Source organism: Microcaecilia unicolor, chromosome 7, assembly GCF_901765095.1.
Source record: "Microcaecilia unicolor chromosome 7, aMicUni1.1, whole genome shotgun sequence".
In the NCBI taxonomy this organism is placed as follows: Eukaryota; Metazoa; Chordata; class Amphibia; order Gymnophiona; family Siphonopidae; genus Microcaecilia; species Microcaecilia unicolor.
In genome coordinates this window covers 96,862,844-96,887,842 of record NC_044037.1, presented here as the reverse complement: position 1 = coordinate 96,887,842, position 24,999 = coordinate 96,862,844, and the positions used below count along the sequence as shown (strand labels likewise).

General features: G+C 47.3%; 1 protein-coding gene across 1 annotated transcript in view; it reads left to right on the top strand.

Moving 5' to 3' along the window:
* Positions 1-24,718, top strand: part of LOC115475055 (vomeronasal type-2 receptor 26-like) — a 56,456-nt gene extending 31,738 nt beyond the window's left edge. The window contains exon 6 of the mRNA XM_030210792.1: positions 23,805-24,718. Within this exon, the coding sequence (XP_030066652.1) occupies positions 23,805-24,718 (914 nt within the window). The remainder of the gene's footprint in view (positions 1-23,804) is intronic.
* The last annotated feature ends 281 nt before the right edge of the window (positions 24,719-24,999 follow it).

Genomic DNA, 24,999 nt, shown 5'->3' with positions numbered 1-24,999 from the left:
TGTCTCGGCAGCCTTGAGGCATTGGCTGCTGGCTCGCAGGCTCCTCCCGTCTGCGGGAGGAGCCTGCGAGCCAGCAGCCAATGCCTCAAGGCTGCCGAGACAGTGCCTGCCGGTGCCGCGCTTTTTTTTTTTTTTTTTAAACATTTCTCGTCCTTACTCCTTAGCGCCGTTAGCGCTTCTTCTTTTTGTAGCGCCGGCCCTGCTGCTCAATAGGAAAAGCAGCAGTGGCCGGCAATGGGTGCTGGGGCTGGCGCTGGGCGGGCCTGGACTGAAATTGGGTGGGCCTGGGCCCACCCAGGCCCACCCGTAGCTACGCCCCTGGTTCGAGGAGTCTTGTTAGCCCATAAGAATTTCGCTAGAATTTGCTCAATTTTTTAATATACATTAATAGGAAACATAACATTGGCACTTGCATCACATCTGTTCCTGACTCACATTTGAACAAAGAATACTATGACAACCTTATAAATTGGAGAAATAATTTTGGCCACAGCTTTATTAACTAAACAAAAATTCATAACCAACACAAATAAAAATATTTTTTCAGTGCAACCTTCACGTTTCTTATTACCTTTTATAAAGCTAGTCTGTGCCAACCAAGCTGCACATATTTATTCCATCAACCATCTTGTAAAGTGAGGCCTGCGGTGATGTCAAGGTAAATCTGTATTTAAGCTGGTTAATATTTTCCTCCTCTTGATTGAACTGTTAAAACCTTTAACATTTAGAGAAATAATCTTTAAGGTCATCTTTACATGTAGTAATGTTATGATCAGTTGGCTGTAGTGATGTTGAGATTGCATTTATAAATACCCTGAGCAAAATGGTAATATGCACAGTATACCAGATGAAAACACCTCTAGACACAAATGTGTTAACATAACTTACCATCATGCTGAATTTAACTAACAATTGCATGATGGTAAAGAAAAAATACGGTTACTGAGTAAGCTGATGCGCTTCTCACCTCAGCTGATTCACTGATGTTATATAGCTTCATTTAGTATAGTTAGTAGCAGCCTATATGTATAACAGTAATTAGAATTATATATTTATGATCATATATGATAACCTTGTATTCAGTTAACACAATTGTTGAACTGTAGACTAACTGTGGTTTCCTTAGCATCCCTTCCGGACCGGCTCAGGGTTGGACTGATGGGTTGTGCTCGCCTACCAGCAGGTGGAGACTGAGAAAAAACTCTGACTCTAGCGAGCCAATAGGAGCCCTGGTCATGTGACCGTAGCCTCAGTATTTTCTCAGTTTCCCAGCAGGTAGGAAGTGAGCCCATTAGTCTCTCTTTTTTTATATGATTCTTATCTGTGATCTGTCTTCTTTTCTGTGCCTGAGAATTATTTGTTAGAGGCTTTTCAGAAATTCTGTGCATTGTTTGCAGCCTCTGGGGTGTTACACTAGGAGGATCCGGGTCCCTCCCCCATTCCTCCCCATCTCCCTCTGGTGAAGTATTTATGGCAAAATTAATTGTTTAAAAAAAAAAAAAGAGGAAAATATATATATACATATATATATAGAGGCGCAGAGGGAAGGGCCACCCTTTCTGAGGAAAGGTGTTCACCTTTGGGAGAGGCAGCCAGTATTGTTGAGCAAAAGGAAAAGAAAAAGTTCTGTTCCCCACAGACCTAACGAGCATTCAGCTCTGTTGGTAGTAGCTGTAAAATAAATAAATTAATTAATTAAAACCTACAGCAAACTGAAGGAAGGGGCACTCAGATTTGACCAGAACTTGCAGAATTTTGAATTTAATTCGATTTCTGTTGACTAATTTATTTAGCAAGGAAAGAGAAAAAAAAAAAAGACGCGCGAACCGCGCCAGCGTGTACACGAGTTTAGCCTCCGACATGTCGGAGAAGTTGAAGAGATGCGCGGTTTGTCAGCGTCGGGGGGTTAATTCCTCCGGCGTGTGTAAATACTGCACCGCACACGAGGCTTCAGCCCCTCCGACGGTTTCTGGGAACGGTGCGGCGGCTGGCCTTTCTTCCCCCTTGCTAACGTTGGCGCCGAGTGCGGAGGCCTCAGGCGCGGTTTCAGGGGGTGGCGCGGTGAATTTGGCGCGAACGCCGGCCATTTTGTTGCCTTCTCCGAGTTCTCCTTCAGCAGTGGCGGCTGGGGCCTGCGGTTCTCTGTCTTTGGCTGGTACTGACTCGGGGTCCTTGATACAGGCTGCAGGCACTCAGGGAGGGGGGTTTCCTCCTGAGTTTGTCCTGCAGATGTATCGCGCCTTTCTTATGCAAAATGACACTGCAGGGACTACAGTGCCAGGGGAGCCTGTTCGCTCTGGTCTCCCTCCTAAAAGACCTAGGGAGGGTGACTCTCAATTGGAAGTTTTTTCCCCCCAGGATCATGAGATGCCCTTGTTTGAGGAAGAAGAGGGCCTGCAGGATTTGGCAGATCACTCTTGGGAGGATTTGGCTTCCTTAGTCCCAGACTCTGTGCCTTTGCCGCAGGGGGAAGACCCCTCCGTAGCTAGGGTGTTCCATAAAGAGGATTTACAGGACCTCATCTCTATGGTAGCCTCTACTTTGCATTTTGAGGATCCGCGCCCTGTCTCTGAGGTCCAGAAGATTGATGTATTGATTAAGGGGTCTAGGGCTTCCGCTAAGACTTTCCCTATGCACCAGGATATTTGGGAGGTTATTAAAGCTCAATGGGAGGCCCCGGATGCGGGCTTTTGTCCCTCCAGAGCCATGTCTCGTCTTTATCCTGTCCCGGAAGCTGATAGAGCGCTACTTAACATTCCTGTGGTGGATGCCATGGTTTCGGCTGTTACTAAGCGAAATACAGTCCCTGTGGATGGAGGTACGGCACTGCAGGATACTCAGGATAGGAGGTTAGACACTCTTCTATAAAACAGTTTTCATGTTTCTTCTCTCGCGGTGCAGGCAGCCATCTGTGGTTCCCTGGTGGCCAGGGCTTGTTTTCGTTGGGCGGAAAAGGTTTTGGATAGATCTTCGGATGATATGGGTGCAATTGATGTGGAAGTGGCCAAGATTGAGATGGGATCCGCCTTTTTGGCTGATGCTTTATATGATCTGTTGAGGGCGTCTTCTAAGTCCTTGGCCTTGGGGGTCGCAGCTCGTCGCTCCCTCTGGTTGAAGGGGTGGTCGGCGGATGCGGCCTCCAAATCTAAGCTAAGTAAATTCCCTTTTCGGGGTTCCTTCTTATTTGGAGAAGATTTGGATAAGTTGGTAAATTATCTAGGTGTGGCTAAAGTTCCTCATCTTCCGGAAGATAAGCCTCGGCTGGCTAGTCGAGGGGCGCTGTTTGGTCGGCGTACCTTTCGCCCTTTCCGTAGGTTTCTATCTGATAGGGGCCCTCAAACGCAGAGGTCTCATTTTTTTAACAGAACTCAGTCCTTTCGAGGTTACCCCAGAGGGGGTAGATTTTCTTCTGCGAATTTTCGCTCCGCGTCGCGTGCTTCCCAATGAAGGTGCGAAGGGCTCTCCTCTGGTCCCTGTGGGAGCTCGTCTTTCACAGTTTTATCAGAGGTGGGTCCACATTACTTCAGATCAGTGGGTCTTAGAAGTTATTCGGGACGGTTACACTTTAGAGTTCGCAAGGCCTATTTCAGAAGCCTTTCTGGAGTCTCCCTGTCGCTCTCGCCTCAAGGCGGCAGCGATTCGGGATACTCTACAGAGGCTCCTGGATCTCCAAGCAATTTGTCCAGTCCCTCTGTCGGAGCAAAAGCGGGGGCGCTATTCCATTTATTTTATTGTCCCAAAGAAAGAAGACGCTTTTCGTCCCATTTTAGATCTCAAGGCCGTCAATTGAGCTCTCAAGGTCACAAGCTTTCGTATGGAGACCCTTCGCTCTGTCATAGTAGCAGTTCGCAAAGGGGAGTTTTTAACAGCATTGGATCTCATGGAAGCTTACTTGCATATTCCGATATGTCCGGCTCACCACAAGTTCTTACGTTTTGCCATTCTAGGGCAGCATTTCCAGTTTCGTGCTCTGCCCTTTGGTCTGGCGACGGCTCAGCGAACATTTACCAAGGTTATGGTAGTGGTGGCAGCGACTCTCAGGAAACAGGGAATTCTAGTTCATCCTTATCTAGACGATTGGTTGATCAGGGCGAAGTCTTATCAGGAAAGTTGCCAGGTTACTCAACGAGTGGTAGACTTCTAGCAGTCCCTAGGGTGGGTCATGAATGTAGCCAAGAGCAGGTTGGTTCCCTCTCAGTCGCTACAGTATTTGGGAGTCACATTCGACAAACAAAAGGGTCGAGTCTTTCTCCCGCAGGGACGGATTGTGAAGCTCCGGTCGCAGATTCTGGGGTTCCTCCAGCAGAAGGCTCCGGCCGCGAGGGATTATCTGAAAGTTCTAGGTTCGATGGCAGCAATGATAGAGGTAGTACCCTGGGCCAGGCTTCACATAAGGTCTCTTCAGTGGTCTCTGCTTTCCCGCTGGTACTCTCAGAAAGATCCCCTCACAATGAAGTTATTCCTCTGTCATCCGGAACGCAACTCTCTGGCCTGGTGGCTGCGGATAAAGAATCTCTCGGCGGGAATGCCGTTGGAGCCTCCTCGCTGGATACCGTTAACGACAGATGCCAGTCTCCGAGGCTGGGGAGCTCACTGTCTGGACAAGTACACCCAGGGGCTCTGGTCTCCGCTGGAAGCAACGCAATCCATCAACTTCTTGGAGACCAGGGCGATTCGGCTAGCTCTCCAACACTTCGGTCAACTCCTGGAGGGCAAGGCGGTGCGAGTCCTCTCAGACAACATCTCGGCTGTGGCCTATGTCAATCGCCAGGGAGGGACGAGATGTCATCTCTTGTATCGAGAGGCAGAGAGTCTCCTCAGCTGGGCGGAGGTTCACCTCACAGCCATATCAGCCTCGCATGTGGCAGGAATAGACAATGTGCAGGCAGATTTTCTCAGTCGCCACACGCTCGATCCCGGGGAGCGGTCCCTCTGCGATCGGACATTTCAGTTAATCGTGCAGCGCTGGGGTCTTCCAGTTCTAGATCTGTTCGCCTCCAGTCTCAACTCCAAACTCCGTTTCTTCAGTCGCCGAAGAGATGCCAGGGAAGCAGGGGTAGACGCCCTGTTGCAGCAGTGGCCCGCCGGACTGCTTTACGCTTTTCCTCCTTGGCCACTAATAGGGCGTCTCCTACAGAGGATCGAGGAGCACAAGGGACCGGTCATCTTGGTGGCTCCAGACTGGCCTCGCCGGCCTTGGTACGCAGATCTACAACGTCTAGCGGTGGGGACGCCTCTTCGTCTTCCAGTTCTCGAGGACTTGTTGGTACAGGGCCCAATTCGTCACCCAGATCCGGCTCGATTTTGTCTTACGGCTTGGCTCTGGAACGAGCTCGTCTAGCTAAGAGGGGTTTTTCGGCTCCTGTGATTTCCACCATGCTTCGGTCGCGTCGTCGTTCCACCTCGCTGAACTATATTCGTACTTGGAGAATTTTTGAGGCTTGGTGTTCAGATGCGGGCATTGTTCCTTTGCAGGCGACAGTGCCTCAGATGTTAGAGTTTCTACAATGCGGTTTTGATAAGGGACTTTCTCTTTCTTCACTCAAGGTGCAGACGGCAGCTCTGGCCTGCTTCAGAGGTCGGATTCGGGGTAAGTCAGTGGCTAGTGTCCCCGATGTTGTCCGGTTTTTGAAGGGGGTGAGTCTTCTGCGCCCTCCAGTTAGAGCGTCCTTTCCAGCTTGGGATCTCAATTTGGTTCTTACGGCTTTATCGAAACCTCCGTTCGAACCTTTACAAGCCTGTTCCTTGAAGGATTTGACACTTAAGGCAGTGTTCTTGGTGGCCATTGCGTCAGCTAGGAGAGTTTTGGAGTTGCAAGCTTTTTCCTGTAGATCCCCATTCCTGGAATTTTCTAAAGAACAAGTGGTACTTCGGCCAGTCCCATCCTTTTTGCCTAAGGTGCTATCGCGTTTCTATTTGGCTCAGTCTGTGTTTCTCCCAGTTCTGGGATCGGCCTCAGGAACTCAGGAGCAACAGAAGTTGCGTACACTGGATGTTAAGAGAGTACTTAAAAGATATCTTGCGGTTACTGCAGAATTTCGTCGCTCGGATCGTCTCTTTATTCTCTTTGCGGGGCCCCGCAAAGGTCTGTTGGCTTCTAAGCCCACTTTATCGCGTTTGATCAAGGACATGATAGCATCGGCTTACCTGTTGTCCGGCAGGCCAATTCCGGAGGCAGTGAAAGCTCATTCAACGCGTGGACAGGCAGCACCGTAGGCAGAGTGCTCCTTGGTGCCACCGGCGGAGATCTGTAAGGCAGCGACATGGTCCTCTCTTCATTCTTTCTCTAAGCATTACAGACTGGATGTTCAGTGTCATCGGGAAGCCATCTTCGCATCACGGGTTCTCACAGCGGGATTACTGGGACCCCTCCCTTAGGACTACTGCTTTGTTACGTCCCATCAGTCCAATCCTGGGCCGGTCCGGAGGGATGCTAAGGAAGGAGAAATTAGACCTCACCTGCTAATTTGCTTTCCTTTAATCCCTCCGGACCTGCCCAGGGCCCACCCGGGATATTCCAGTACACAGAATCGACACAGAATCGTCTTTATTCAGCTGTCAGGTTATATTTCAAGAGATAGTCTCCGTTACTATGTACAGGCTTTTATCTGTCATCTTCAGTCCTGTTCTGTTGCTCAGACAGTAGTAAGATAATACTTGAAGTTCTGTTATATTTCAAATGTTCTGCAAGTTCAGAAATTATATATGTTCAAATTGAAGCAAATACATAAGTCTGTACATAGTTGACCATACCTCAGCTCTGAAGCGAGTTGTAGGTGAGTCCAGTGTTACGGCTCAGCCGTAGTATAAGCACTTTTTTATCTTGGTGCTTTCTAGCTGCTTGTATTTCTCATGGCACAGAATATGGTTCTCTCCTTTTTTCCTTTCTGCTTTGTTATTCAAATACTGAGGCTACGGTCACATGACCAGGGCTCCTATTGGCTCGCTAGAGTCAGAGTTTTTTCTCAGTCTCCACCTGCTGGTAGGCGAGCACAACCCATCAGTCCAACCCTGGGCCGGTCCGGAGGGATTAAAGGAAAGCAAATTAGCAGGTAAGGTCTAATTTCTCCATAGTATATGCTTCTATACTTCATTATAAAAGAGTAGTATAGAAACAATTATACATAATATAGCAACCAAAAGTCCCCTTCACCCGCCCCCCCTCCGTCCACCACCGGGCCGGGCTCCCCTGAATTCAAATCATAGCGCCTCACCTCGACATTGCTCCATGTGAAAGAAGCGCAACAGCGGCAGTCTGCAGATCGCCTCCCTTCGGGCCTTCCCTCCCTGTGTCCCGCTTTTGCGCAAGTTGCGTCAGACGAGGGTGGGACACATGGAGGGAAGGCCCGAAGGGAGGTGATCTGCAGACTGCCGCTGCTGCGCTGCTTTCACACGGAGCGAGGTCGAGGTGAGGCACTATGATTTGAATTCAGGGGGGCCCGGCCCGGTGGTGGACGGAGGGGGGTGGCAGCGACAATGATCTTGGGGTGGGGGCCTGGGGGCAGCCTTGCCCCGGGCCCAGCCCAGTTTCTCAGCGGGCCTGCATACATTAGATATTACTGTTTAAAATACTGCCATTAGCGATAAATGATTCTTTATTATACCTTCTGTGTTAAAGAAGAATTCACTTATTATTAGATTCGTAAGATTAGGAAAGAGGGAAAAGATATATCAATATAGAATCTTATATTAGCTTTCCTGTTGAAATGCCATTAGCTGTATTAGGCATATCATTCACAACAATATATAGACAGAATTAATATTAACATCCATCATGATGTAGTTACAGACAAATGTTCATACCACATCGATCGCAGTGGGAGAGAGATCTTCAATAAACGACGCCATGGCGCTTGGATCTGTGAAATCCTTAGTGTGGTTGATGGTGAGGCGCATACGTGCAGAATATAATAGACCAAATCGTGCATTTAGGGGTCCTTTTACAAAGGCACGCTGAAAAATGGCTTGCGGTAGTGTAGGTGTGGGTTTGGGGCGCGCAAATCATTTTTCAGCGCACCTGTAAAAAAGGCCTCTCCCTCCCCCCCAAAAAATGGACGTGCAGCAAAATCAAAATTGCTGCGCATCCATTTTGGGTCTCAGACCTTACCACAAGCCATAAACCTAGCGGTAAAGAATTTGGGCGGTAATGACCGATGCGCGTCAGATGCCACTTGGCGCGTGTCCACTACGCACATCAGAAAATAAAAAATATTTTTTAGACGCGCGTAGCACACACACACCAAAATTGAAATTACTGTAAGGGCCACATGGTAACTGGGCGGTAACTCCAATTTGGCACGCGTTGGGCGTGCGTAGGCGTCTATGCGGCTTAGTAAAAAGGGCCCTTAGTTATTTAAGTTTGGGGCTTAATTCCAAAAATTGTTTACAAATTTTCATTGTTTTCTTGTGAAGGTCTGGTAAGAATTGAATCGTTGATCCATCTTTTTTAATCGGAGCACATATCTGAGAGAGCTGCATGATGTTAACCACGTGTTGGTATCAGAGCACTCTCATAACGATAGGCCTGGGGTATTTGTTTTGTGGTATAGGCCTTGATGGGATCCAATGAGCTCTTTCTATTTCAAAGCACCGTTCAAATTGTAAATCCAGTAGCAAAGGTATGAAGGATTCCAAATATTTAGTAATATTACTAGTAAAAAAGGCCCGTTTCTGACACAAATGAAATGAGCGCTAGCAAGGTTTTCCTCGGCGTATGTGTGTGTGAGAGTGTGTGTCAGTGAGAGAGTGAATGTGTGTGTGTGACAGAGAGAGAGTGAGTGTAGGTGCGAGTGTGTCTCCTCAGGGGGAGGAATGCTGGCTTCGGCCTAACCCCTGGTAAGCCTTTCCTCAGCTGAGAGGTGCCCACCTCTACCACTGGCTGCCTTTCAGGTGCTGTGGAGGACTTGCAGCTCATCTGCATATCCTTACAGCCTTCTCCGGGGTGACACCCAGGTCCACCCTGATCCACTCAGGGCCTCCGCTCTAGATGCCCAGCGCTCCCACCAGGTGCTGTGGAGGACTTGCAGCCCTTCTGCATTTCCTCACAACTGTATCCGGGGTGACTCCAGTTCCACCCCGATCTTCCCAGGGCCTTCTCTCCAAGTGCACAGAGTTTCCAGGTGCTTTTTGGCTAGGATCAGGCGACCCTCAGGGGGAGGAATGCTGGCTTCGGCCTAACCCCTGGTAAGCCTTTCCTCAGCTGAGAGGTGCCCACCTCTACCACCGGCTGCCTTTCAGGTGCTGTGGAGGACTTGCAGCTCATCTGCATATCCTTACAGCCTTCTCCGGGGTGACACCCAGGTCCACCCCGATCCACTCAGGGCCTCTGCTTTTTCTCTTTGTATCTAATCTTTTTCCAGTTGCTAAAGTACCTTAATCGTTTATGGCCCCTATTCACATTCTCTTCCTAGCTCTGTCCCTTCCTAATCTTTTCCCTCACCCCCTACCTCTCCCCGCTACAGGAACTCACTTCCCATCCATTGACTTCATCACCTCACCTTCTCTCCTACCCTCTTCCTCCCTCTTGGCTTTTAATCTCCGTCTCTTTCTTCCCTCCATTTTGCCTTCCCCATTCCACCTAAATACCTCTCGCCTTCGACGCCTTCGTGGCCACACCTCTCCTACTCTCCTCCGCTCTCTTTTACTCCTTCTCTTACTCTCAGCTGGTGACATCAATCCCAATCCTGGCCCTCCTCACCAACTATTATCCAAACTCTACAGATCTCACCGTGACCTCTCTAACCTCATCTCTATTCCTCTACTCCCCTCCTCTTCTCTGCCCTTCTCTTGCGCCCTATGGAATGCCCGCTCTATCTGTAACAAACTCCCCTATATCCAGGACCTCTTTATCTCGTGTCACCTCCATCTGCTCGCCATAACAGAAACCTGGCTCTGCCCTGATGACTCTGCTTCAGTCGCAGCCCTGTGCCATGGCGGTTATATATTTTCACATACTCCTCGCCCTGCTGGCCGTGGGGGCGGTGTTGGACTACTTCTCTCTCCCTCCTCCAGATTTCAACCCCTTCTTCCACCTCAATCTCACTGTTTTTCCTCCTTTGAAGTCCACTCTATCCGCCTTTCTCTCCTCTGCCTCTTCGAATAGCGGTCATTTATCGTCCCCCTGATAAGTCCCTTTCATCCTTTCTCAGTGACTTTGACGCCTGGCTTGCCTTCTTCCATGATCCTTCCTCCCCCTCTCTCATCCTTGGTGACTTTAATATTCCTGCTAATGATCCTTCCAACTCTTATATTTCCAAGTTACTCGCTTTAACGTCGTCCTTTAATCTCCAACTATGCTCCACCTCCCCCACTCATCAAAATGGTCACTGTCTTGATCTCATCTTCTCCTCCAACTGTTCACCTTCTAGTTTCCTTGCCTCTGATCATCCCTCCTCTGATCACCATCTTATAACTTTCACACTTAAATCTCCTCCCTCCCAGTCCCGTCCTATCCTATCTAATTTATCTAGGAATCTTCACGATATTGACCCTTCATCTCTATGCTCCCATGTTTCAAACCTCCTCTCTACTGTGGCACCATCCACGTCTGTCAACGAGGCTGTTTCTTCTTACAACAATACTCTATCCTCTGCCTTAGACACTCTTGCACCTTTGATGACCCGCCCTGTAAGGCGTACAAAACCCCAACCTTGGCTGACTTCTAATATCCGCTACCTACGTTCCTGTACCCGCTCCGCCGAACGCCTCTGGCGGAAATCTCGGGCCCTTGCTGATTTCTTACACTTTAAGTTCATGCTGACCTCCTTCCAATCTGCTCTTTTACGTGCCAAACAGGATTATTATATCCAACTGACCAACTCTCTTGGCTCTAATCCTCGACTTCTCTTCACCACATTGAACTCTCTCCTCAAGGTGCCCCCTCCCCCAGCTCCCCCTTCATTATCTCCTCAGACCCTTGCTGAATTCTTTCACAACAAGGTTCAAAAGATAAACCTTGCTTTCTCTACCTCACCACCTCTCCCTCCACTAGTCCGTTCCCCTCTCTCTCCTTCCCCTCATTCCCTTTCCTCCTTTCCTGAAGTTACTATTGAGGAAACTACACTTCTCCTTTCTTCCTCAAAATGTACCACCTGTTCCTCTGATCCCATTCCCACCCACCTTCTTAATGCCATCTCTCCTACTCTTATTCCTTTTATCTGTCACATTCTCAACCTCTCACTTTCCACTGCGACTGTCCCTGCTGCCTTTAAACATGCTGTGGTCACACCTCTCCTTAAGAAGCCTTCACTTGACCCTACTTGTCCCTCTAATTACCGACCCATCTCCCTCCTTCCTTTTCTCTCCAAATTACTTGACCGTGCTGTTCACCGCCGCTGCCTTGATTTTCTCTCCTCACATGCTATTCTTGACCCATTACAATCTGGTTTTCGCCCTCTCCACTCAACCGAAACTGCGCTTACTAAAGTCTCCAATGACCTATTACTGGCTAAATCCAGAGGTCAATATTCCATCCTCATTCTTCTTGATCTTTCCGCTGCTTTTGACACTGTCGATCACAGCATACTTCTCGATACCCTGTCCTCACTTGGATTCCAGGGCTCTGTCCTTTCCTGGTTCTCTTCCTACCTCTCCCTCCGCACCTTTAGTGTTCACTCTGGTGGATCCTCTTCTACTTCTATCCCTCTGCCTGTCGGCGTACCTCAGGGTTCTGTTCTTGGTCCCCTCCTCTTTTCTATCTACACTTCTTCCCTTGGTTCATTAATCTCATCCCATGGCTTTTCCTACCATCTCTATGCTGATGATTCCCAAATCTACCTTTCTACCCCTGATATCTCACCTTGCATCCAAACCAAAGTTTCAGCGTGCTTGTCTGACATTGCTGCCTGGATGTCTCAACGCCACCTGAAATTAAATATGACCAAAACCGAGCTTCTCATTTTCCCCCCCAAACCCACCTCCCCGCTCCCCCCGTTTTCTATTTCTGTTGATGGCTCTCTCATTCTCCCTGTCTCCTCAGCTCGAAACCTTGGGGTCATCTTTGACTCTTCTCTCTCCTTCTCTGCTCATATCCAGCAGACCGCCAAGACCTGTCGTTTCTTCTTTACAACATTCGTAAAATCCGCCCCTTTCTTTCCGAGCACTCTACCAAAACCCTCGTCCACACCCTTGTCACCTCTCGTTTAGACTACTGCAATCTGCTTCTTGCTGGCCTCCCACTTAGTCACCTCTCCCCTCTCCAGTCGGTTCAAAACTCTGCTGCCCGTCTCATCTTCCGCCAGGGTCGCTTTACTCATACTACCCCTCTCCTCAAGAACCTTCACTGGCTCCCTATCCGTTTTCGCATCCTGTTCAAACTTCTTCTACTAACCTATAAATGTATTCACTCTGCTGCTCCCCAGTATCTCTCCACACTCGTCCTTCCCTACACCCCTTCCCGTGCACTCCGCTCCATGGATAAATCCTTCTTATCTGTTCCCTTCTCCACTACTGCCAACTCCAGACTTCGCGCCTTCTGTCTCGCTGCACCCTACGCCTGGAATAAACTTCCTGAGCCCCTACGTCTTGCCCCATCCTTGGCCACCTTTAAATCTAGACTGAAAGCCCACCTCTTTAACATTGCTTTTGACTCGTAACCACTCGCCTCCACCTACCCTCCTCTCTTCCTTCCCGTTCACATTAATTGATTTGATTTGCTTACTTTATTTATTTTTTGTCTATTAGATTGTAAGCTCTTTGAGCAGGGACTGTCTTTCTTCTATGTTTGTGCAGCGCTGCGTATGCCTTGTAGCGCTATAGAAATGCTAAATAGTAGTAGTAGTAGTAGTGTGAGAATGAGAGTGTGTGGGAGTGTGTGAATGTGACATAGTGTGAGACATAGAGTGTGTGTTGGAGCTCCCCAGCTCCCTCTGTGTGGTTGCAGGACCCGCCCCCCCCCCCCTCTGGTCCTCCTCACCCCCTCCTCTGAGGTCTCAGGACCCCCTCTTCCCTGTTTGGTGTCACTACCCCTCCCCCTCCTCCCTCCCCCCTCTGCGCCCCCAAAGTCGTTGCCCCTAACCCCTACAGCCCCCCCAAGTTGCCACCACTACCACCCTCCCCCCCCCACACATGTGGCCACCGCTCCCCCTGTCCACCACCCCCCCCCCCCCGAGGTCACAGCAACCAGTGCTGCACCCTCCCCCCCCCCCCAGGTCGCCCCAGCCAGTGCTCCACCCTTCCCCCCCCCCCCCAAAGAGGTCGCTGGCGCTCCCCCCGCTTCTGTCCTACATCAGCTGAGCGCCGCTCCCCTCCCCCTCTCCGTATGTTAGAAAAATAAAAATAAAAAAGTTAACCTGCAAAATTGTTTTTACGAAGGAAGCGGGGCCCTGCAGCCAGGCATTGGTTCTGAGCTGTGCATCTGCCCCTCTTCTCACCTTCGACGTCAGTGCCCCTGGAGGTGAACCCCGTAGGAGCGCTGTGCGCAGTGACGTGAGAGGAAGAGCGGATGGACAGCTGAGAAGCGATGGCAGGCTGCAGGGCCCCGCTTCCTTCGTAAAGTCATTTGTGCAGGTTAAATTTTTATTTTTGTTTTTCTATGGGACGGAGAGAGGGGTGGAGCGGCGCTCAGCTGATGCTGGAGCGGGGGGGGGGGATGTGCGGCAGCAACCTGTTTGGGGGGTGGAGCAGTGGGTGGTGCGTCTTTGGGGGGGTGGAGCAGTGGGTGTTGTGACCCTGGGGGGGTGGAGGTGGGGAGCGGTGGCAACATGTTTGGGGGGGTGGAGGGTGGTAGTGGTGGCAACTTGGGGGGGTTTAGGGGTGGTGATTTGGGGGGCATGGCGTGTTAGTGGTGGGAACTTGGGGGGTATAGGTGTGAGGGGCGGTGACTTTGGGGGGGGCGTGGCCGGCCGACTGTATGTGCTCCGCCCTCTACATCATCACGTTGTGATGTGAGGGCGGGGCAGGCACTCATGGTGGAGAACTGATCTACACCATGACCAACTTAACTTGGAATGCTGGATAACTTTGCCTCACAGAACGTTGGAGGTGCATTTTACATATAGAGATTACCTTCAGCCACTTCTGGTATTCCCAAAATTCTGGTGTTATTTTTTCTCGCACAGTTATTCATATCTTCAATCTCTCTTTCAAGGATCCCAATACGTTTGTATTGTCTTTGTAATTGTTTGATATTATTGTGTGCAGCATCTTGTTTATTTTCCAAGATTTCAATACAAGATCTGAATTGAGATAATTCAGATTTATTGAAGATATGTCTTCTTTTATCTCCTGTAAGTCTTGTTTATTTTCTAGTAGCATTTCCTTTAAGGAGCGAATTTCTTTTAGTAGTGTTTCAGAGGCCTCACCTTCTGTTTTTTTGGCTTGATCTTTTTTTGGTGATGATGCCTGTATTCTGTGTGTTTTCCCTGACTTGTTCGCCAACATAATACATGCAAGTTAGCACTTTCTGAATTTGATATTAAAAAGAAGGATTATGATGCGATGTCGTTGGATGCTTGATTATATTCAGCGAATCAGCAGGAGCTCAGTTACCAAGCTGCCATCACTCTTCCTGCTCAGCAGCGCCCCCCTCAGGAAGAAATATGTTTAAGAATATTGTAACCAGGTACCTCTAAGTGCAGCCAAGGATAGAACAATCTCCTCCAGCCACAGGCTCCCGGTACAGTCAAGAAATAAATGTCCACCATCAACTTCACTCTTAAGGACTTTATTCCATGTAGGTTTCTAGTAGACCTGATACACAGTTCCAACAGCAGCATTCACCTTGCATCTTAAGCACATGTAAGCCACCTGAAAGTATGTGGCAAATAGTCCCCTTTAAGCAGTAGGCTACCAGTACATATCAGGATTCAATACAGGCTCACAGCTCCAGTCTGGGCTCTTTATCCAGTGCACAGTAACAGTAGTTCAATTCCAAATAAAAGCAGTTCATTCAGTTCAACATCACAGTTAAATCACAAAGCAGAGGTTTCTACCTTCTACTCTCTTTACCTTCATAATAGGTTCCATACTTTAGGGACTTTTCATACCCAAGGGATTCCACCCTGCATCTGCTTCACTGGTAGACAATACTTTAGGGACTTCTCTTACCCAAGGGTTTTCAACCTGCATCTGCTTCACTCTACCCTCTTCTCTCCCCTCTCCTTGGACTCCTTCCCACCTGCCTAATCAATCCCTGGCTTCTGCTACCACAACCAATCATTCTCCTTCCATTAGCTTCCCCCACACCCATACCAGCTGAGTTGAACATTAGACTAACGATGAACTCCTGCACACAGGGTTTCCTATCTCTCTTTCCCCCTAGTGGCAGCCGATCTACACGTCCTGCCAGCTTACACCCATGTCTTCCCTTATTGCAACTAGGTGTCCAGTCTGGGTTCTTCATCTCAGCCCCTGGCTCCTTGCCTGCAATGCCTTCTGGGACTTGTATTTCAGACTGAAACTGCCTTAACCCAACTATCCTGGATGTGTCTCTATCACAATGTTAATTATAACTTAGAGGGGCATAATCGAACGGCGCCGGCCATCTCTATGGGCGGCCATCTCCGGAGCCGGCGCCGCAAGTAGGCAGAGCCAACCGTATTTTCGAAAAAGATGGCCGGCCATCTTTTTCTTTGCTAATACAGTTGGGCCCGACCAAATGTCAGATTTCGCCGGGTTTGAGATGGCTGGCATTGGTTTTCGGCCATAATGGAAAATAATGCTGGCGATCTCAAACCCGGTGAAATCTAAGGCATTTGGTCGTGGGAGGAGCCAGCATTTGTAGTGCACTGGTTCCCCTGACATGCCAGGACACCAACCCGGCACCCTAGGGGGCACTTCTAAAAATTAAAAAAAAATTTTTTAAATAGCTCCCAGGTGCATAGCTCCCTTACCTTAGGTGTTGAGCCCCAAAATCCCCCCCCCAAACCCACTCCCCACAGATCTACACCATTATCATAGCCCTTATGGGTGAAGGGGGGCACCTACATGTGGGTACAGTGGATTTTGGGGTTTTTTAGAGGGCTCCCATTTACCACCACAAGTGTAACAGGTGGGGGGGGGGGGGCCTGGGTCCACCTGTCTGAAGTGCACTGCACCCACTAAAAAGTGCTCCAGGGACCTGCATACTGCTGTCATGGAGCTGAGTATGACATTTGAGGCTGGCAAAAAATATTTAAAAAGGTTTTTTAGGGTGGGAGGGGGTTAGTGACCACTGGGGGAGTAAGGGGAGGTCATCTCCGATTCCCTCCGGTGGTCATTTGGTGAGTTGGGGCTCCTTTTTGAAGCTTGGTCGTGAAAAAAAAGGGACCAAGTACAGCCGGCGAAATGCTCTACAAGGCTGGCTGTTTTTTCATTATTGGGTGAAACTGGCCATCTCGTGAGCACGCCCCAGTCCCGCCCCGTCCCACCTTCACTACCCTACCGACACGCCCCCTTGATGTTTCGCCGGCTCCGTGACGGAAAGCAGTTGATCCCGGCCAAAATCGGCTTTCGATAATACCAATTTGGCCTGGTTCAGGAGATTGCCGGCCATCTCCCGATTTGTGTCAGAAGATGGCCGGGGATCTCTATCGAAAATGAGCTGGTTAGTGTAATGAGAACAATTAATATTCATATACATATACTTGTTACATTTATTTTTGACTGACCTGCTGTGAGATCTGCTTGCCTTAAACTACCAACCACAGTTGAAATGCTGACATATGTGCTCTTATATCTACCTTGCTTTTGGCAGTTCATATGCTCTCTTTAAGCAGCCACTCTATTACCTTTTTAAGATCTCTAGAGGTCACTGTTTGCCATCGAAAGATAAACTTCTGCTCTTTTCTTAGCAGTGCTGATACATTGCCACCTCTAGTTAATTGAACATGGAAAATGGTGACTCTGGGTCAGTATATTCACATTTCCTGAGTATTTTAGAAAAGGATCTGCTCAACATGAAGCCTTTTGTAAAATGCATACAAAGACAGCAACAAACACCAGGGACATTCCCGACTGGCTGTTGCTATTCTGTAATCAAGCTAGGGAGATCATGTCCAATTATGCGGCTTACAAAGAAGCCTACCCATCTGTGTCTGCATTATCCTATGACATGGAGAACACCTCTGCTCATCCTAGGTAAGAATATGTACTAAGAAGCGGTTAGCATAAACATTTACCCATCATCCCTCGTCGTCTCTTCGCCACCCTTAACTCCCTCCTCAAAGTGCCCTCCGCTCCCACCCCCCCCCCCCCCCCCTCACTCTCACCTCAATTACTGGCTGACTATTTCCACGACAAGGTGCAAAAGATCAACCTTGAGTTCACTACCAAGGCACCTCTTCCTCTTCACCCTTCAACCCTTTCCCTCAACCAACCAACCCAGGCCTCTTTCTCCTCCTTTCCTGATATCACCGAGGAGGAAACCGCCCGCCTTCTTTCCTCCTCGAAATGCACCACTTGTTCCTCTGATCCCATCCCCACCAACTTACTTAACACCATCTCTCATACTGTCACCCCCTCCATCTGTCATATCCTCAACCTCTCTCTCTCCACTGCAACTGTCCCTGACACCTTCAAGCACGCCGTAGTCACACCTCTCCTCAAAAAAACATCACTTGACCCTACCAGTCCCTCCAACTACCGCCCCATCTCCCTCCTACCCTTCCTCTCCAAAATACTTGAGCGTGCTGTTCACAACCGCTGCCTTGATTTTCTCTCCTCTCATGCCATCCTCGATCCGCTTCAATCTGGTTTTCGTCCTCTACACTCGACAGAAACGGCACTCTCTAAAGTCTGTAATGACCTGTTCCTTGCCAAATCCAGAGGCCACTACTCCATCCTCATCCTCCTTGATCTATCCGCTGCTTTTGATACTGTCAATCATGATTTACTTCTTGCCACACTGTCCTCATTTGGGTTCCAGGGTTCTGTCCTCTCCTGGTTCTCCTCCTATCTCTCCCACCGCACCTTCAAAGTACACTCTCATGGATCTTCCTCCACCCCCATCCCGCTCTCTGTTGGAGTTCCCCAGGGATCTGTCCTTGGACCCCTTCTTTTTTCAATCTACACCTCTTCCCTGGGCTCACTGATCTCATCTCATGGTTTCCAGTATCATCTTTATGCTGATGACACCCAGCTATATCTCTCCACGCCAGACATCACCGCGGAGACCCAGGCCAGGTATCGGCCTGCTTATCTGACATTGCTGCATGGATGTCCAACCGCCACCTGAAACTGAACATGTCCAAGACCGAGCTTATCGTCTTTCCACCAAAACCCACTTCTCCTCTTCCTCCACTCTCTATCTCACTTGATGGCACCCTCATCCTCCCCGTTTCATCTGCCCGCAACCTCGGAGTCATCTTCGACTCCTCCCTCTCCTTCTCTGTGCATATCCAGCAGATAGCCAAGACCTGTCGCTTCTTTCTCTTTAACTAATCAGCAAAATTCGCCCTTTCCTCTCTGAGCACACCACACGTACTCTCGTCCACGCTCTCATTACCTCTCGCCTTGACTACTGCAACCTACTCCTTACTGGCCTCCCACTTAGCCATCTATCCCCCCTTCAATCTATTCAGAACTCTGCTGCACGTTTTATATTCCGCCTGAACCGATATACTCATATCACCCCTCTTCTCAGGTCACTTCACTGGCTTCCAGTCAGATACCGCATACAGTTCAAGCTTCTCCTTCTTACCTACAAATGCACTCAGTCTGCAGCCCCTCATTACCTCTCTACCCTCATTTCCCCTTACGTTCACGCCCGTAACCTCCGCTCACAGGACAAATCCCTCCTCTCAGTACCCTTCTCCACCACCGCCAACTCCAGGCTCCGCTCATTCTGCCTCGCCTCACCCTATGCTTGGAATAAACTTCCTGAGCCTTTACACCAAGCCCCCTCCCTACCCATCTTCAAATCCTTACTCAAAGCCCACCTCTTCAATGTTGCTTTCGGCACCTAACCTTTATACCTTTCAGGAAATCTAGACTGCCCCTATTTGACTGACTGTACATTTGTCCTTTAGATTGTAAGCTCCTTTGAGCAGGGACTGTCCTTCTATGTTAAATTGTACAGCACTGCGTAACCCTAGTAGCGCTTTAGAAATGTCAAGTAGTAGTAATAGTAGTACTAGTATATAGCCCAGCTAATTTTATAAATACTAGGGTCAATATTCAAATTGATTTAACAGACCAGAAACAGCTCCTGGCAAGTTAGTTTTGGTAAGTGCCGCTGAATATCATCTTAGATCACTAAACTCAAAGCTGACTATTTTTTGGGTGGTCCAGGGGTGGATAATCTAATTACATATACAGTGGGGGAAATAAGTATTTGATCCCTTGCTGATTTTGTAAGTTTGCCCACTGACAAAGACATGAGCAGCCCATAATTGAAGGGTAGGTTATTGGTAACAGTGAGAGATAGCACATCACAAATTAAATCCGGAAAATCACATTGTGGAAAGTATATGAATTATTTGCATTCTGCAGAGGGAAATAAGTATTTGATCCCCCACCAACCAGTAAGAGATCTGGCCCCTACAGACCAGGTAGATGCTCCAAATCAACTCGTTACCTGCATGACAGACAGCTGTCGGCAATGGTCACCTGTATGAAAGACACCTGTCCACAGACTCAGTGAATCAGTCAGACTCTAACCTCTACAAAATGGCCAAGAGCAAGGAGCTGTCTAAGGATGTCAGGGACAAGATCATACACCTGCACAAGGCTGGAATGGGCTACAAAACCATCAGTAAGACGCTGGGCGAGAAGGAGACAACTGTTGGTGCCATAGTAAGAAAATGGAAGAAGTACAAAATGACTGTCAATCGACAAAGATCTGGGGCTCCACGCAAAATCTCACCTCGTGGGGTATCCTTGATCATGAGGAAGGTTAGAAATCAGCCTACAACTACAAGGGGGGAACTTGTCAATGATCTCAAGGCAGCTGGGACCACTGTCACCACGAAAACCATTGGTAACACATTACGACATAACGGATTGCAATCCTGCAGTGCCCGCAAGGTCCCCCTGCTCCGAAAGGCACATGTGACGGCCCGTCTGAAGTTTGCCAGTGAACACCTGGATGATGCCGAGAGTGATTGGGAGAAGGTGCTGTGGTCAGATGAGACAAAAATTGAGCTCTTTGGCATGAACTCAACTCGCCGTGTTTGGAGGAAGAGAAATGCTGCCTATGACCCAAAGAACACCGTCCCCACTGTCAAGCATGGAGGTGGAAATGTTATGTTTTGGGGGTGTTTCTCTGCTAAGGGCACAGGACTACTTCACCGCATCAATGGGAGAATGGATGGGGCCATGTACCGTACAATTCTGAGTGACAACCTCCTTCCCTCCGCCAGGGCCTTAAAAATGGGTCGTGGCTGGGTCTTCCAGCACGACAATGACCCAAAACATACAGCCAAGGCAACAAAGGAGTGGCTCAGGAAGAAGCACATTAGGGTCATGGAGTGGCCTAGCCAGTCACCAGACCTTAATCCCATTGAAAACTTATGGAGGGAGCTGAAGCTGCGAGTTGCCAAGCGACAGCCCAGAACTCTTAATGATTTAGAGATGATCTGCAAAGAGGAGTGGACCAAAATTCCTCCTGACATGTGTGCAAACCTCATCATCAACTACAGAAGACGTCTGACCGCTGTGCTTGCCAACAAGGGTTTTGCCACCAAGTATTAGGTCTTGTTTGCCAGAGGGATCAAATACTTATTTCCCTCTGCAGAATGCAAATAAATTCATATACTTTCCACAATATGATTTTCCGGATTTAATTTGTGATGTGCTATCTCTCACTGTTACCAATAACCTACCCTTCAATTATGGGCTGCTCATGTCTTTGTCAGTGGGCAAACTTACAAAATCAGCAAGGGATCAAATACTTATTTCCCCCACTGTATAGCAGAGATTTTATTGCAAATGAGGGAAAAGTCTCAACTACTACGGCTATTTTCACACATAGGTGTTCATTGTATAGCTCGTAGAAAAAGTCATTACTGACTCAAAACCCCTCAATTATTATATTTTTTTCTCTTTTTTATTTTCAAAATATAAATGTCTATTTCAGACTTAAAAACTGTTAACCATATCAAAAAATCACTTATCTTGCCCAGTGTTGCCGAATGTTTTTTTCAATGCTGTGCCAATTTTTTCTTAAAGAGGCGCTAGATCCAATTAAACATGGGTAATGCACTGGTTCCTACGGGGAACCTGCTTGCACCTGGAACACTGCGCCGTGACCGCTTTATCAACAATCTGGATCTTCAGTCTTCTGAAGAAGATCGGATCTTCTGAAAATATTCTCGGCCGTAGGAACCAGTGCATTACCCATGTTTAATTGGATCTAGCGCCTCTTTAAGAAAAAATTGGCACAGCATTGAAAAAAACATTCGGCAATACTGGGCAAGATAAGTGAACCAGTTCTGATTTTTTTGATATGGTTAACAGTTTTTAAGTCTGAAATAGACATTTATATTTTGAAAATAAAAAAGAGAAAAAAATATAATAATTGAGGGTTTTTGAGTCAGTGATGACTTTTTCTACGAGCTATACAATGAACACCTATGTGTGAAAATAGCCGTAGTAGTTGAGACTTTTCCCTCATTTGCAATAAAATCTCTGCTATATATATAATTAGATTATCTAGCACAGTAGCAGAGCATCTGTTGTTGGAATTGGTCCAGGGGTGGAGACAGCACTTATGCCAATATTCAGCACTTAACCGCCTAAGTTTTGTGGTTAAATTGGATCGCATAAAAGTCAGTCCAATCTTTATGCGGTGTCACTTAGGTTGTTAAGTCCTAAATATCACACTGGCTGAACATCTACCCTGCTATTTTTCACTTAAAATGTTGCTTTATCTTCAAAAATGGTATATAAACTCAAAGAACTAGGAATGCATACTTTTATCTGCAGGAAGAGTAGACAGTTTTCAAGGGGGTCCTTTTACACAGGCATGCTGAAAAATGGCTGTAGTGTAGGCACGGGTTTGGGGCGTGCACCGATCCATTTGTTAGCGTGCCTGTAAAAAAGGCCTCTTTTTTTGCCGAAAATGGACATGCAGCAAAATCAAAATTGCCACGTGTCCATTTTGAGTCTGAGACTTTACTGCCAGCCATTGACCTAGCGGTAGAGAATCTGGGCGGTAATGACCTACGTGCGTCCATTACACGTGCCAGAAAATAAAAAATATTTTTCAGACGTGTGTAGCGGACATGCGCCAAAGTTGAAATTACAAGGGCCACGAGGTAAGACCCTTCACTGGCTCCCTATCCGTTTTCGCATCCTGTTCAAACTTCTTCTACTAACCTATAAATGTACTCACTCTGCTGCTCCCCAGTATCTCTCCACACTCGTCCATCCCTACACCCCTTCCCGTGCACTCCGCTCCATGGATAAATCCTTCTTATCTGTTCCCTTCTCCACTACTGCCAACTCCAGACTTCGCGCCTTTTGTCTCGCTGCACCCTACGCCTGGAATAAACTTCCTGAGACCCTACGTCTTGCCCCATCCTTGGCCACTTTAAATCTAGACTGAAAGCCCACCTCTTTAACATTGCTTTTGACTCGTAATCACTTGTAACCACTCGCCTCCACCTACCCTCCTCTCTTCCTTCCCGTTCACATTAATTGATTTGATTTGCTTACTTTATTTATTTTTTGTCTATTAGATTGTAAGCTCTTTGAGCAGGGACTGTCTTTCTTCTATGTTTGTGCAGCACTGCGTATGCTTTGTAGCGCTATAGAAATGCTAAATAGTAGTAGTATTAGTAGTAACCAGGTGGTAACTCCAATTTTGCATGCCTAGGCACCTATGCGGCTTAGTAAAAAGGCACCAAATTTATTTACCTGGGTAAATGACTTTTGAAAATTGCCCTTATTATTTGTGTGAGTGTGATATACAAACACACTCAAAACAGATGTCTTAGGAGGGAATAGATTAGGGGCTTGAAAGTTAATTGGGGGGAAGGTTGAAGGTCTACCTAGGACACCAATGACATTGCATTAGCCCTGCCTTCCTCCCTCCCTCCCATCTCACCCCAAGACCTAAGCAAATTAGGATTCAAAGCCTGCTTCTCCCGGGTGCACTCCTTGTGACCTTGGGCAAGACTTGTGTACATCTACACACTCACAGGTATTTTGAAGGTCTTATTCAAAATGTTTAGTGCATTTTTAAAAGAACAGATGTTAAGAAAACGTTATAATGCCGTTTAAAAATATTTCTTTTCCTTGGGACCGCCCTAGACAGTGCAACATTAAGCAGATGCGGGCTTTGGACTTTGGACTGGTTAATACCTGTAATAGACATTGATAGTATCAATACCATGAAATTAGTAGCCATAGATAAAGGGTCAAATGAGGAGGGGGGTGGGGGTAGGAGGGGAAACTGTGAAATAAGGAAGATGATGTAAGATTTGATGCAGATGTACACTTGTGTTGTGACTGAATGTTTACACAGTGAGTGAATTTATTGGTTTATGTTTGACATGATGAATCATCAATAAAAATCATTAACAATTAAAGTATTGGGAGGGGGAAGGGGGAGGGTCTGTTCATACATGTCACAAAGCTTATCAATGAGGTAAAAGTCAGCTCTTGTTTAGACTGCTTTGTTTAAGGTTTTCGATCCACTGTATACTGAACTTGTGGGAAGCATTTTTTTGTTACATCACCAATAACACTTGTTGAAACGTAATTAGAGGGGGAGGGGTGGGTGGGGGGGAGGGAGGAGGGGAGGGGGGATAAAATGGAAAATTTGTAAAGTGACTGGAGTTATGGCATTGATAATTTGTAATGGTCTCTTTTCAAAGCATACTCTGTATCAGCTCTGTTACTATTAATAAAAAGATTTAAACATAAAAATATTTCTTTTCCAATAGATATGGAAAGCTGTGAAAAATGTCCAGAAGATCAATGGTCCAATGAAAAGAGAGATAAGTGTATCCCAAGAACCATAGAATTTCTTTCCTATGAGGAGCCTTTGGGTGTGACTTTGGCTTCTGTGGCTGTTATCTTTTCTATAATCACCTCTGGAGTGCTGGGAATATTTCTTAAATACAAGGACACGCCAATAGTGAAAGCCAATAACCGAGAACTGAGTTACATTCTCCTTCTTTCCCTGATATTATCTTTCCTCTGCTCTTTGATATTCATTGGTCATCCATCGAACGTGACCTGTCTTCTCCGACAAGCTGCTTTTGGAATTACTTTTGTAGTTGCTGTTTCTTCAGTTTTAGCAAAAACCATCACGGTTGTCATTGCCTTTAATGCCACAAAACCTGGTAGCAATTTAAAGAACTGGATGGGGACAAGGGTATCCGGTTCTATAGTCTTGCTGTGTTCACTGGTTGAAGTTATGATATGCATGATTTGGCTGATCCATTCTCCACCATTCCCTGACAAAGACGCACAGTCTGAATTAGGGAAGATGATATTACAGTGTAACGAAGGATCTGTAATTGCATTCTACATTGTAGTTGGTTACATGGGATTTTTGGCTCTTTTGAGTTTCACTGTTGCTTTTCTAGCTAGGAGCTTACCTGACAGTTTTAATGAGACCCAGCTAATCACTTTTAGCATGTTGGTGTTCTGCAGTGTTTGGGTGGCCTTCATCCCAGCATACCTGAGCACCAAAGGCAAATACATGGTGGCTGTAGAGATATTTGCTATCTTGGCTTCCAGTGCTGGACTGCTGGGCTGTATATTTATTCCCAAGTGCTACATTATTCTGCTGAGGCCTGATATCAACACAAAAGAGCACTTAATTGGGAAAAAGACTAACAAGTTGTTTTAGAGACTATTTCTGTTGAATAATGGATACAAAATGATTCAACAAAATATAAAACATCAATTACAGACATCACTGAATCTTGTATAAAAATGTTGAAAAAGAAATAGAATTTACACTACAAAAACAATAGTCAGTCAAAGGTAGATGAAAGATAAATAATCCTATATAATAAAACGCACCTCCAACGTTCTGAAGCTGACTGCGTGGACATAAGCCTTGAGGCATTTGTGCTTCTGTATCCATCTCCCGAAATGATTACGTCTCCCACTTCCGGGTGCGTCAGC